Source organism: Bubalus kerabau, chromosome 3 (genome assembly GCF_029407905.1).
Source record: "Bubalus kerabau isolate K-KA32 ecotype Philippines breed swamp buffalo chromosome 3, PCC_UOA_SB_1v2, whole genome shotgun sequence".
NCBI lineage: Eukaryota > Metazoa > Chordata > Mammalia > Artiodactyla > Bovidae > Bubalus > Bubalus kerabau.
In genome coordinates this window covers 165,189,677-165,205,485 of record NC_073626.1, presented here as the reverse complement: position 1 = coordinate 165,205,485, position 15,809 = coordinate 165,189,677, and the positions used below count along the sequence as shown (strand labels likewise).

At 36.6% G+C, this 15,809-nt stretch overlaps 1 protein-coding gene across 1 annotated transcript in view; it reads right to left on the bottom strand.

Annotated features, from left to right (window-relative positions):
* Nucleotides 1-1,217: 1,217 nt before the first annotated feature.
* ACSL3 (acyl-CoA synthetase long chain family member 3) overlaps nt 1,218-15,809 on the bottom strand; it is a 74,840-nt gene continuing 60,248 nt past the window's right edge. Inside the window, exons 9-15 of the mRNA XM_055573598.1 lie at nt 14,332-14,471; nt 12,289-12,461; nt 10,596-10,670; nt 9,356-9,547; nt 7,666-7,780; nt 6,119-6,276; nt 1,218-1,949 (exon numbers count right to left, since the gene is read on the bottom strand). Of these exons, the coding sequence (XP_055429573.1) occupies nt 1,792-1,949; nt 6,119-6,276; nt 7,666-7,780; nt 9,356-9,547; nt 10,596-10,670; nt 12,289-12,461; nt 14,332-14,471 (1,011 nt within the window). The 3' untranslated portion in view covers nt 1,218-1,791. The remainder of the gene's footprint in view (nt 1,950-6,118; nt 6,277-7,665; nt 7,781-9,355; nt 9,548-10,595; nt 10,671-12,288; nt 12,462-14,331; nt 14,472-15,809) is intronic.

The window sequence follows — 15,809 nt, the reverse complement described above, 5'->3', positions numbered from 1 at the left end:
AAGATAAAGCATCAGAAACAAATTCTCTCCACCCAAGGTGACTTTAATTTTCAGATCACAACATTTTAGAGATACACCATTTAATTTTTCCTATTTTTACTTCTTCTTGGCAGTTTTTTCAAACTGAAAATTCAAACTATGACAAGAAAAGCATTCAAAACATAATACAAATATATACAAGAATACAAGAAAAGTTTAAAACAAAAATATTATATTGCAGTATCTCCAAATATGATGTGTTCTTGAAATGACCAAAAACCACAGGGTGCAGGCCCGCAACACTCTCACATCCTACACAGATCTATGTTCATCTCTCTTCATATATATGTATTTTTCTTTTGCCTTTTGGTGCCTAAAGTAACTGAGACTCAAAAAGATACCTAATATGACATGAAAAACAGGGTACCTATGATTTTTTTACATCCTAATCTGAACACACCTTAATTGGTGCAATATTACTCTTAATAATAGGCAAGCGATACATATGAAACAACATACTATAATACAATGTTTTCAGAATCAAACAATTTCCACAATGACATGAAAAATCGGCAAATTAACTCACCTCATTATAAAGTGAAATTCTCATATATCATAGTAAGAATGCTACTATTAGAAGCATTCTAAAGTATCTCATTTTCTAGTGTAGAAAGGTTATGGTAGAAAAAATAAGGTGCATTTTTTAATAAGCCACCAACAGACACTTCATAGTGCCTGACACATATACACCCAGTGCAAACTAGCCAAGAAAATAATCCTTATTTTAATATGAGATGTTTCACTACACCGCTCGACTAAAGGTAAAATGAGAAATAGCTTTCCATCATTAACATGGCATAATCACAGACAATTCAATGTATATATATATATATATATATATGTATATGTATATGCGGTCAGTGAAAATAAAGAATAACATTCCATCCTTTGATTTATTGTTTTTAAATTCTACCTTACCTTTTAGAATTGTTCCCAATTCTAAAAATTTAGATAGTTTCCTAGTTTCCATAGCTAACTAGAAGACTAGATATTTTGATGGTCAGCTACTAGAGATTAATGGTCCACTGGCGATACCCTCGCTGTGTTTCTTCTTTACTATGAAACCATAACCCTCTATTGCTATTGTTTCATGCAGCACCAACCCAACTTCATTTTTCCCTAAGAAAAAATAAATATATAAAGAAGACACTGTGAGGCATATATTCACAAGGTCTCAATTTCTTAAAACATAAGTATGGGTATATTTATTTCTCTCAAATGCATACAAGACAATAATTACACAGCAACAAATCTTTAGTTCAACAATGATTTGATTCATAAGCATTTGAATGAAATTTACATAATTTCACATCCATACCCTTGCATTTTAAATACTGTAAGTAAAAAAGCCCCCCAAATAACCAATTCTTATATTTCCTATTTAGTCCTCTATACATCCAAACTTTAAAAAGTTACAAACTGAACATTATACAGAACATATAAATCATGTTTAAAAACTTGAGGTTTTAAAATCACTGTTCCCCAATATGATTCATAAAAGTCCTCATGCTGACAAGTGCAGTCCTAGGTGGTAAAGTAAACTGGAGGAGGGGAAGAAAGAAGAGACAGACACAAGTTTGCTGTCTTAATATTTTACTAATCCTGTCAGTTAAAAATGGTGATGTCATGAGAAATAACAGTTTAGGTTTAATATGAGGAATGGACTCTGCCTCACAGTTTGAGACATGCATTTCAAGTATTTTCCTATTTGATCTGAGCTCCCTGCAGCAAACTGATGCTGAAAGAGAATAACTATTTTCTTCCATACATTCGCTCAATGTCCGCCTGGTAATGTGTTTTAAGCTCTTTTCGTTTCAGCTTGAAGGCATCTGTCACCAGACCAGTTTCAGGGGTCCACGGTTCAGGGCTCAAACGAATTTTTACTGGAATTTCAAACTTTTCCAGACTTGCTGAGATTGTGGAAAAAAGAAATTAAAAAGTAAACACAGAGCCATGAAAAATATACAACTAAAATTCTTAGCAAATAGTTTTAACTTCCTCTGTCTCCACACAACCGTCAAAATGTAAAACCTACAGCTAATAAATCTCACTTCTAAGCAATTTATCCCTCAGAAATACTAGAAGCAAAACATAGATATAGATATAGATATAGATATAGATATAAGAATTATAATAGCAAAAAACTGTTTAGAAAATCTACATGTCCATCAACAGAATGAGTTGGGTAAATTATGATATAGGCATAAAATGTACACAATTCATTCTTTAAAAATAAGTTAGATCTATTGGTATGGGTATATAAAGATACTTACCATATATTGTTAGGTTTAAAAAAATGATTTTGCTTTGTATTTGAATACTACATAAACTTACGTGCAACTAGATGTGTAGGACGAGGATACAGATAAAATAAACCATATGCTCGAGGGGCTAGTATCCAGGATTAAAAAAAGGAAGTGTCACTTTTGATCTTATACCTATTTGTTTTCTTTGAATTTATTTTTTAAAAAATCACTTTAGAGGGCTTCCCTGGTGGCTCAGTGGTAAAGAATCCACCTGCCAATGCAAGAGACACAGGTTCAATTTCTGATCTAGGAAGATTCCACATGTCTCAGAGCAACTATGCCCGTGCGCCTCAACTACTGGGCCAGTGCTCTCGAGCCCGGGAGCTGCGACTACTGAAACCTGAGCGCCCTGGAGCCCGTGCTCCACAACAGGAGAAGCCACAGCAAAGATGAGACGCTCACGTGCCGGAACAAGAGGAGCCCCAGCTCTCTGCAACCAGAGAAAAAGCCCACAGAGTAACAAAGACCCAGCACAGCCAAAAATAAAATAATTTTCTAAAAATCACTTTAAAAACTAAGAAATAATAAAGTTAAAACAGAAATCTAGTGACTGAGCCAGGACAGTCGCCGTGAGCTCTGAGGAAAACTGCGTGCTCCCTACTGTGTTTCTCACACACCGCTCGATACCAAGGAGATCTGCAAGAGGGGAAGGTTAGGGGGTGGTGGGGGAATGAGATCTGAAGAAGCACGTTTCCTTATTAAGGCTGATTTACTTTTCCAGCACTTGTTTCACAAATATTTACCAGTAAAAATTATTGTGTAAAATGCTTTAGTAAACATTGTTTTAAAATACAAAAATGAATAAAAATGAATAGTTTCTGCTCTCAACTGGTATACTACTGGGAAAAGGGTAAACACTAGCCATAATAATACATATATTTTAAAAGAATTGAATTCAAGATATAAATGCCTTAGGAACAAAAATGATATATTAACTCAAATAACAAAGTTTTATTCTTCAAAGATTACAAGTATTTCAGGAGTGGTTTCTAATTGGAAAAGCCACCATGAGAAAAAGCAGTACAGTAGGGACCAAGCATTAAGGGACATGAGTTTGACAGCACTGAGATGCGCAGAGACTCGCACACAAGCCCTGGAAGCCCACGCTCAGCTATAAACACTCAGCACTGCACTCATGATCGGACTCAAAACAAGGCTAACAACAGCGATATCATCTATACCAGGTTTTAGAAAAATGAACACAGCAACAATCACATGACCAGTTGGGGAAATGGGGACTCTAATAAAAACTATGAGTATTTCTTCCTTATTTTGTTGTGAATATGTTTGTATATATGGTAAGCAAATACTTTTGTTTTCTTCCCCCCATTCTCTTGTCATAATATATTAATAAGTTAACTTTATATCACAGTATTTAAGTTATAGGATATCAAAGTAGCAGAGTTAAAAATCACTCAGGGGTGTGCAAACACTTCTGGAGAAAAGGTTCATGTATTTTCAGTTGCACACAAGATAACTGTTTAATGTTAGGTGACAGTCTGACTTTGTTACTGTCTTTACTTGGAACTTAAACTATGGTTTAAGGAAATGTATGTGGGTACCAAGCTGACAATAGGAGGACTGTGGTGGTTTTATGCCTCATCTGGACTAGGCTGGAGTTCCCAGTTATTCAATTTGAAAGTGGTTTTATAGATATGGCTAAGTCAGTTCAAAGACCTGGAGAGCTGAGCTGAGGCCCCCTCAAAAAGCAATTCTGCCTATGGACAGGGGCTTTGACCCCTGCCTAAGAGCTCCAGTCCACTTTTTCAACAGTCTGTCCTACAGATTGCCAGTTCTGTCCAGCCAGCCCCCAGTGAAAAGGCAAACCAATTCCCTACCTGAAAAGTTTCTATAGTTAAATATATTTAACCTACTGATTCTGTTCTCTGGTGTGAATTGAATATAGACTTGGCTTAAAAATGAAGTTGGATCCCTTCTTCACATCATATATAAAAATGGATTAACTCAAAATGGATTAAGGACCCAAATATAAGGACAAAAACTACAAAACTCTTAGAAGAAAATAAAGAAAATATGTACTTGTAACTTAGATTAGGCAATGGTTTCTCAAATGTGCAGTATAAGCAACCAAAGGAAAAAAAGGAAACTGTTTCTTATAAAAATTAAAATTGTTGTACTTCAAAGGATACCATCAAGAAAGTAAAAACACAACCCAAACAATGGTAGAAAATACTTACAAATCACATATTTGATAATGGATTTGCATCTAAAATATATAAAGACCCATATAGTGACAGATTTTATTTTCTTGGGCTCCAAAACCACTGCAGATGGTGACTGCAGCCATGAAATTAAAAGACACTTACCCTTTGGATGGAAAGCTATGACAAACCTAGATAGTGTATTAAAAAGCAGAGACACCTCTTTGCTGACAAAGGTCCATGTGTAGTCAAAGCTACGGTTTTATCAGTAGTCATGTACAGATGTGAGAGATAGACCATAAAGAAGGGGGAATGCCAAAGAAGTGATGCCTTCGAATTGTGGTGCTGGAGAAACTTGAGAGTCCCTTGGACAGCAAGGAAATCATCAAACCAGTCAATCCTAAAGGAAATCAACCCTGAGTATTCATAGGAAAGACTATGCTAAAGTTGAAGTTCCAATACTTCACGCTACGACACGCTACGACAAAAATATAGAGATGAACATTTCATGCTAAGTGAAAGAAACCAGTCACAAAAACCCATATACAACATGGTTCGACTTATACAAAATCTCTAGAACAGGCAAATCTACAGAAACAGAAAGATCAGTGGCTCCCAAGGACTAAGAGGTCTGAGGTATGATGAGAAGTGCCTGCTGATGGACACAATATTTCTTTTTTGAGGTGATGACAAAGACAATGAGGTGATAACAATCTGAAACTGATATGGCAATGTGTACAATTCTGCCAACATACTAAAAAACTATTGTATACTAAATGGTTGAGATGTTTGGTGTGTAAATTATATGTCTGTTTACAAAATTTATTTTTAAAAAATATATATTAAGTATATAAACTTTAAATTATGCTTAATTGTTTCAGTATTCCACCTTACGGAGAAACAATATAGGTTTCTAACTTTAATTAGAAACCTAAACTTAACTCAATTCAGCATCAGTGTAAGGATTTTGAGTTACCTAGAAAAGCTGGAAACTATATTCAGGCTGACATGCTAAAAAACATAATTACTCCTGAAATAAAGGGTCAGAATAACTTCATCTGATTAAATGAGATCTACATTTTTCATTATCTTGAATGACATATCTAAGGAGAATAAAAACGCACACTTATATTTCACTTAACGCTGATGACTCAGACAGTATAGCTGTTTTTATTAAACCAAGAATATCAAACTACATCTCTCTGTGCCCGTTCCACAATACACACACACACATACAAAAGGGGTAGAGGACACGTGATAACAGTGTAGAAAGAGTCTTGGATGGTTCACTGTGGGCTGGGGTGTCTGGGAAGCCCAGCAGGGCCTTGGAAACAGCAGAGCAGAGTGGAGAAAGGGCCAACCCGGAAAACAGAAGCTGTGAGAAGAGAACATTCTGATACGTGTACATCAGTGGTGGGCGTGGTGGCCTTGTGTGTCCCCAGAGGAGTTTGAATGGGGATGACAAGCATGTTCTCCCAACTAATGGTAGGAAAATATGATTGGTTTCTGAGCAGGAAATGTAACCTAAGCCCTTGTAACAAAAACAGAACAAACAAGTTAAAGTATTCTCTCCCCATCTCAGTCCCAGAACCAGTTAACACTCTCACTCACCTGAAATAGCAGCTTCAGAAAGCACTTTCAGTACCTCATTCTCCATTTCACAGCTGTTACACAGCTCCTCCCAAGTCCCATGAAGTCCTTTCCTTCGTGCTAGTTCTGTTAGTTCCTTTTGATTTGGCACAACAAATCCGATGACATAAGAATGATAACTGAAATACATAAGGGACAACTTGGTTAGGGCACTAAATGGCACACCATGTTAACTGCGGTTACTGATTACACTCAAGTTTAGAAGCCATCTCTCTACCATTTTAAAGAACACACATAAGGCATATTTGCCACACTTACTTCATGCAACAGCCACTTTTACTGTCTGATTCATAACACGTTCTGATGCTTTGGCAGAATTCATTGCTAAATAAACCTTAATCTGACATTTCATGATGAATTTCAACTATGTATATAATATACAACTATTATGAATCATGCTTTTAAAAGAAATTAGCAAATTTAGCTTTAAAAAGTCAGTAATTCACATTAATAGACTATAAACAAAAATAAAAGCTAATGAAAGTAAGAAGCTGTTTTTAAGAAAATCTGGCAACAAGTCAAACTAATGTGATTATATATTCTTTTATCATGAGAGGATTTGTATTCTAGAGGAACTCTAAGCACGCCCACAGAAAGCAGTCAACTGAAGAAACGACAGCATAATCAGAAGAAAGACAGTCCTGGTTAATATCACACCAGAAAATCCAGAACTGTTAGCATCACTGAAGAAAACACTTCATGACTAACAGAGGGCAGAATCATTTATAAATCGATATGGTAAATCTCTAAAGTGGGCTGTACCTCAAAGTCTATTTCTAAATTGGTTCTTCTAATATCAGATTTTATTTTTTCATAGTAAGTATTATGTTAACTGCGGCAGTAAGTCTTCTAGGCTGGCCACAAAACACCCAATCACTACCACTGGGGAATGATTGCCACACACAGTAGTGTTACGGAAAAATGTGAACAGTGTGTCAATCTGAAATTCCAATACATTTCCCAAGAGTGCATTCCTGGGATTAACTTTAAACTCTCCTTCCCAGCTGCCTCTGAATCATCATGGGCGAGAGATGCTATGTGTTAAGCCACAGCTTAACCTAGCTTAAGGGGGAAAGGAAGCCCTCCTTTGGGGTTCCTGGGGCCCCAGACAGGCTCAAATTGAGAAGTGGTAGTAAGAACTGAGCAGAGCACTGTTGGCCAACCAATTTCCTTCTTTACTCAGCTCTCCTCTAGACTGGTCGTGCGGGAAGCCTCCTCGTGTAGAAGGACAAGTAGCTCAGAGAACCAAAGCAGCGGGAAGGAGGGTTTATTTTCTTCACCTTCCTATCACATGGGATTCTGCACCAAGATGTAAAACAGAAATCAGACAGAGGACAATATGGGGAGGAGCATCACAAGGCAAGAATCAGCCAGTGACTGTAATGAGAAGAGGAAAACCCATGAGAAGGAAGAGGTCTTGGTATAATTTTACAGAGAAGGCCAGCAGAGAAAGGAAGGGCCGACGGCATTACCAAATGTTTTAAACAGCATAAATTCTATGCTCTTACCTGTTTGCATATGCACAAATGTTATCTATTAATGGGAGATTCTTCAAAGCAGCCTCCACCTTCCCAAGAGAAACATATTCTCCTGCCTGTAGTTTTACAAGGTCCTTCTTACGATCTGTGCAAAAACAGGGCCAGGAGCGGGGCACATTGGAGGATAGTATTAACACACCTTTAATACATACAAATATTGGCTATTCCCCACAAATACTGGCCATCCCCTAAGTAATTTGCAATCAGCTAAGTTCCTTATAAGAGTTATGCTGAAATTTAAAACACATAATAAAGTGAGGCCCTTATTTCTATACCACTGAACACATTTTTTTTTAAAAACTTAGCTTCTTAAGGGACCCCATCCTCAGGGCTTCGGGTACGTTCTGCTCAACAGATTACGTCCACAGGACACATTAATGCCAGAAAGGTCAAGAATATATACTCAAGTGCCATGTGAAAGCTCACAGTCTATCTGAAGAGAAGCAGGATGAAAAACCGTATTACTTCAGTACAACATGGTAGTGCTAAGTGTTCAGACTCTCCAACTTGCTGATTTCGGAAGAATTCCTGCAAGTGAGGCCTGAACGGAGTCTTCAGAGAAGACTGAGCAGCAGCCAAGTGGAATGGCACTGGCGAAGAACAGAGCTGTACCAGTTTGCATTACTGCAGCACAAAAGAGATGGGGGCAGATGGGTGAGCGGGGCCACCCTCAACTGAGCCTCTGGGAGCCACTCAAAGGTTTCCAGCAGGAAAGCAGTCAGGGAGATAGGGGTTCAGTAATCACGTGGTGGCCACGAGAGGGGTGCATTCAGCAGAGGTAGGCACTACAACAGAAGGAATTTCTTGCAACAGGGTGGCAAAAGGTGCAGACCTGACCTACAATTACAGAAATAGGAAGAGATGGACAGAACGATCTTGAGGCATATTTTATAAGGTAAAGTAATGGAATATGGATTAACTATATGGGAGCTGGCTGCAGAGGCTGTCATCTCCTGCCAGTGTCTAGATGGCATGACTGGGATAGAAGTGCCATTAACTGAGACAAAGAACCCAAGAGGAGAAGCAGGAGAATGTATTTTTCACCTGTCAGTCCTGGTACTGAGCTGCCAGGCATTCCTTAGCTCTCAATGGCAAGGGAAGGAAATGCTTCAGACAGGCAAGAGTCTTGCCCAATAACCTCTACATACACAAAATGATGGCTTCCAGGTAGCTCAGCTGGTAAAGAATCCGCCTGCAATGCAGGAGACCCCAGTTTGATTCCTAAGTTGAGAAGATCCCCCAGAGGAGGGCATGGCAACCCACTCCAGTATTCTTGCCTGGAGAATCCCCATGGACAGAGGAGCCCAGTGGGCTATAGTCCATGGGGTCGCAAAGGGTTGGACATGACTGAGCAACTAAGCACAGCACACAAAAATGAATACTCCCTACTAAGAGTTCGACTCTTTAAGGGTTATCTAGTAGTAATTAAAAATACCACTTCTGAACAGACCTTAAGGCCTCATAACATGTCAAGCCTTATAAATTCCATACAGTCCCTCTTGTGCATTTTTACATTCCAGGGCTGATACAGAGACCATACCAACATTACAGAAAGATGAATTCTTACACTATTAAACAACTTCTTTAAATATACAATCTCTTTTTTGAAAAGACACTACAGGAACATCTACTTAAAGAAAAACAGTATCAGCTGGCTCACCAATGATCTTCAAACAACCATCAGGGTCAAACTCCCCAATGTCTCCAGTACAGAGCCACCTCTGTCCATTTTCATCTTCAAAAAAATCAGCTTTTGTTTTCGCTTCATTTTTGTAGTACCCCATTGTCACATTTTGGCCACCAATAAGAATCTCACCCCTGGGATGCGGTTTATCGGTATTAAAGTATCCACCTAATAAACAGAATAATTTAGAGTTAATTGAATAGTTTTATCCCTCACACATCAGGTGAATATTTGAAACTGCTGGTTTCCAAATAGGGACATCTGATTTTGATCCAATTAGGGTTTCTCAAAGTAAGACAGACACTATGAACAAAATTCATCATTAAATCTAGCTACAAATTTTCAGTTACTTAACCATAAGCACTTCTGCTTTCAAACTACTATTCCGAGAAAAAAAATAAACGCAAAAACCCAACATCTAGTGTATAAAACAGTTACATATGTACTATGCAGGTCAGTTCCTTTAAGGATTCTGTAGAGATGCTTAAATATCATACTAATTAACTGATAAAAGTGTTAAATTGTGCGTTTTGAGAATCAATCTCAGTATAAAGTCAAACTAGCATACATTTAGAGGATTTATTCCTTACAGATAACTTCAGAATGGTTCCAAGTTTATGAAACATTTTCACTAGTTTTGCTAAAAGACAGCTGAAAAGTGACACCCAAGGCTTAGAATCTCTTTGTATAAAACAAAAGTGTATCCTAACAAACCAGAAATAATATGCACGTTAGTAGGATCAAATATTTTAAAAATGACTAGTATTTAAACAGAATGAGCAGGACAATTTTACATAATTATAGTAAAAATTTCCTTCTGATAATTTTGGGTTGAAGCCGTCAGAGAAGAGAAAGAAAAAAGAAAAGAATAGGTAAAAATCTTCCGTTTCATAGAATGAATTTTGTGATTTTGTTTCTATAAAATATGATCATTTGCAATTTATGGGCATTATTCATTGAATACATCTTCAAATTTTCCCCATAATTCTTACTTGCATTTATGTAATAAAACAAGCAAAAAAAAACAATTCTTCAAAATCATCTCTGAAACAAGCAAAATAAATTCACTCACAGCTCTAGATAAAAATATTTCTATTTACAAAAGACAAAAGTAAGCACTTGTGGGTGATTTTATATTCTAAAATAAGGAAGAAAATGAAGTACAATACTAATACTATACTCAAATTAATGCTCTGGGGTTAAAACAGGTTATTACCTTCCTCCCAGTTCTTTAATTTGATTTCACAGCAAACTAATGGTGCTCCCACTCTGCCGGTATTGTAGTCCCACACTACGACATAAATGAAAAAAAGTATTTGATTATGGTAGTTAATAAATTGCTTCATTTTTTTTTTAATTACAAAGATTTATCCCAAAGCTTAGATACCCCCAGAGAACCTTTATAAGCAGAAGTAGCACACTGGTGAACCAGGCTGTGTAGCCCACACTGAGGTGTTTTGTTTCTTTAATCTGAAGTGGTTATAAACAAGACACTTTACAGAAGAGTACAGAATCTCCAAGAGACGTGGGTCCACATTTCCAGCACAGCAACAACTATAGCCCCTAACAGACAGGACAGGCCTGCTCCAGTTTTCCCAGATTCCATACCATCACATTTTCGTACACCCACTAAGTAGCTGCTTGGTTCATGACTCTGCCTTCCCTGTTTTTAAGGATGAAGGAGCACAATGGTTTACAGCTATTCCACTTTCTTACTCGACTTAACACAGCTTTGCAGGACAAATAACCTCTCCAGTCTTCAAAGTGAGACCTCTGAAGCTCCCCTCACATCAGCTTATGCTACCATACCCTATTTAAACTCATACAGTAAGAGTTCAGAGGCCAGGCTGGAGGTTCAGACTGTTCACTTTCAAAGATCTGGGGCAAGACTTCACCACTATTATGAATTACTACTGCATTAGGTTTCCTTTTCAAGGACCATTCAAATATCAGAAATAAAGTTTGATACATGACACTTTACAGATTTATTTACAACATAAACCATCACTGCTTAATCGCACAACCAATGGAAACCTTAAAAATCAAAGAAATTACGGCTCCTTGGGAACTGAACGTGCATGTTTTTAAGAATGCTTATGTGTTTTCTGCAAAACAAGACTTACAGGCAGCTTCCAAAAATATGAAAACGATAGAGGACACAACAGAAAACTGGAAAACATGGAAGTAGTGCAGGATAAACCTGGCATAAGAATGGTACACAAAATCACTTAGGGCAAAGAAAGGAACATGAATAAGGTTTAGTGTCTACAAATATCTAGAGAAAACAAAGGAGAAGCATAATTTTTTCTTGGACTTGAGAACAAAGTAACTTTCCTCTATAAAAGGGCACATGGGGCACTAGAGAGTCACTTGGGAACCACCTGGGTGATGGACCAGTCACCTAAACTTGTCACCATGATAAACTCTGAGAATTAGATTCTCCAGACCAAAATTAGATTCTCTAGTTTCTCATTGCGCTTATTTTAACACAGACCACTCACGTCAATAAACATTTCTGAATTTGGCCCTTTTATAAACCTAAACAAACACACTAATTTTTCTACACAAAAAGAAATTTAATAACTGATATAAGATCATATATGTATACAATACAGCTAATGCTTGTTACTAAACCTTCTTTTCTAGAATGCTGCTGCTGCTGTTAAATGCAAGTAGTTTTTAATACTACCTATCATAAGTTTAACATGAAAAACTCCTCTACATGAACTAGTGACATTCAGACATACCTAATACATTCTGAAAACTGATTTCAACAATCACAGTACTTGGGATTTACACAAATATTTTAACTGATTTTCTATATATTTGCAAACAGCAACCCATACCAAAACGGCCAGAAGTTGTACCCCAGCCTCTGTTGTAGGCACCACTCTTCAGACAACACTAACCTTCTGTAATTGTTCCAGCCCCACAAGATTCAGTGAGTCCATACCCCTGACCAACAGGACAGCAAAAACAGATGTTCATGAATCGCTGTGTGGTTGCAGAAAGTGGAGCACCTCCACACAACAGAAGTCGAATATTTCCACCTAGCAAGCCTCGAACTTTCCGGAAAATAAAGCTAAAAAAAAAAAAAAAAAAAATCCAATCACAGAATTTGAAAGCTGAATGGGATTTTCCAAATCATTTAGACTAATCTCCCAATTTTGATATATAGGAACACCTCGAAGATAATTTAGGGTTTGGTTCCAGACCATAGCAATAGAGAGACTATAACAATAAAGCAAGTCACTTCGATTTTTGGTATCTTGGTACATACAAAAATTATGTTTATACTATACTGTGGTTTATTAAGAGTGCAACAGCAGTATGTGTAAACAGCAATGCATACCTTAATTAAGAAATACTTTATTCCTAGCAAATGCTAACCACCTGACAACAGAGGGATGCCACAAACCTTCCATTTGTTTAAAAAGAAAATCACAGTTACTTGTGAAATACAATAAAGCAAAGTGCAACACAATGAGGTATGCCTGTGAGACGTTGAGATCAAGTGATTTATCCAAAGTCACAAAGCCAATTCTCTTGAGATTCTCTTGACGCACTATTTAAATCTAAATGTCTATCCAACCAAGTTTACTTGACCAAGAAAATGTGATTTTCTCTTAAGAACTGCAAGAAATATTAGAATTCAAAATTGCCAGGTTTAATTTTGTATAGTAACAGAAATCCTTTGCTTATGGCCAGAATAATTAGTTTTATATCATTATATAATACATATTAATACTGAATAACTTGACTGTATCTTTATGAAGTTTATTATTAAAAGCAAATTATTTTTTTGCTTTAGCTTATTTCATTAGAAATGTATACATATCTGTAAATAGCAATTTAACTCTTTAGAATTTCACTAATTCAAAGTATCTGGTAAATTTAAAAAGGAAACAACTCTAATATCTAATTGAAATGCTTCTGAAAATACACTAAATAAAGAGACCGCTTACTACCTTGATGAAAAGAGGGGAAGGGTTTTGTTTGTATTTTAATAACTTTGAAAAAGGCAAAGATCAAAAGGCAACCATTTAAAATATGTGTGTATATAAATATATCTAATATATATGTGTATATATAAATATATATGTGTGTATATATAGTAGTGATAGTCACTTAGTCGTGTCTGACTCTTTGCAACCCCATGAACTGTGGCCTGCCAGGTTCCTCTGTCCATGGGATTTTCCAGGCAAGAATACTGGAGTGGATTGCCATTCCCTTCTCCAGAGGATCTTCCTGACCTAGGAATTGAACCCAGGTCTCCTGCATTGCAGGAAGATTCTTTACCGTCTGAGCTACTGGAAAGTATATAAATACATATATGTGTACATATAAATACATACACATATGCACATAAACATATGTGCACATATACATATTATATGTGTGTATAAATACATATGTATTATATATATACATATACGTATATATATAAATATATATAAAATAGGTTTACAAAGCAGTTATGTATCTCATTGGAGAGATTAGTAAAAGGCAGGAAAAAATTATAAAGCTTTAAATGTGACACATTTGAAAACTATTAATATCCCCGTAAAAAGTAATTTGAATGTCGTCATACTGTTATTTTCTAATTTCTCAACTACTTTACAGTTAAATATACTTATCCTATTATCCTATTAGTGCCATGGGGGGAGGGGTGGAATAGGTCACAAAACGTTTAATACCTGGTTGCCATTTTCTATTCCTAGCAAAATAAATTTAAAAGCAAAGAGAAACTACTTCTCAAAATAATTAAAATCATGTAAGTGGCCACCAAAGATATAAACACACTATTAGTACAATAAAATTTTTGGTGAAAATATTTTTCAAATAACATTGCTCATATATATTCTTATGCGAGACGGAATTTTTAGAGACCCTTAAGATAATTAATGTGAACAAATGATCAAATTATGAAGGAGGAAGAGCCTTTTACGCACCTATCACACAGCGGAGTACTGTGCCCTTTTGAAATCTGTTCCATTTTGTAATTATAGGCCAGAATAAACAGATTGCGTTGAAAACTGCTCATTTCATTCACTTTATTCATGACATTTTTGTAGATTCGATCCATGATTTCCTAAAAATATACAAATGACTTAATACAGTCAATAATGCTCTCAGCTACCTTATTTAAAAGCTTAACATCAGATTACTATTTCCATTAATAGAGACATTTTAAAAGAGACTCTGTCAATAATAAACTTTTAAAATAGAGCCACACTTTGTTTAAAAATGAGATTTCAGTAAAAGCAATTTTTAATAGATGTTCAGCAGTAGTAAAGAAAGGGGAAATATTAAAAACCTTAGGGCAGTAATATGCCACCACTGATTCTTTACACTGCTTTGTTTATTTATCTTACTTGTGTGTGTGTACTCAGCTGTGTCCAGCTCTTTGCAACCCCGTGGACTGCAGCCTGCCAGGCTCCTCTGTCCATGGGACTCTCCAGGCAAGAATACTGGAGTGGGTTGCCATTTCCTTCTCCAGGTTATCTTACTTATTCTGAGCTAAAAACTAAACTCACTAAATAAATGAACATCTATATGAAATGGCTTTTTAAATTCTCCTAATTTTATCTTATGAAGATATGAAGTACTACATTCTTGGCTCACAAAAACCATGGGGTTATTTTGCTTGCTTGTTTTGATTTTTAATGCTGCACCCAGGAAAAAATTTCCTTGCCTGCACTGTATTTTGCTTGCTACTGCTATTACTATGACATATACTTCACTGACTTGAAATAGTTTCTCTCCACAATTTTATACTATATTTAATATTTATATGAATCAAAAATCTAAAGAAAGATATTATTAAGGAAACTACATACCTACTGAAACTTCAAAACTACTGATCATTTATATTTGCCTTTAGAAAAACTACATTATAATGTGAACATTATTATGTGAACATTTGGTGTGCGCAGCAGTTCAGTCGTGTCCTCCTCTTTGCAACCCTTTGGACTGTAGCCTGCCAGGCTCCTCTGTCCATGGGATTCTCCAGGCAAGAATACTGGAGTGGGCTGCCATTTTCCTCTCCAGGGGATCTTTCTAACACAAGGATAAAACCAGTGTCTCCTGCATCTCTTGCACTGGCAGGCGGATTCTTTACTAGCTGAGCCATCCGGAACATTCGGTATCCAGTTAAAATTCAAACAAAATCAGAAAGTCTAATGTAAAATGTACATTAGGGGCACAGAGAATCACTATCGCCCCATTTCTATTGGTCTCATTCCCAGGCCCCTCCCTATGCCTGACACTAAATTAAGATGCATAGTGCTTTTGTGTCAGTCATCCAGTTGTGCCCAACTCTTTGCAACCTCATGGGCTGCAGCCTGCCAGGCTCCTCCGTCCATGGGATTTTCCAAGCAAGAATACTGGAGTGGGTTGCCATTTCCTTCTCTAGGGGATCTTCCCAACC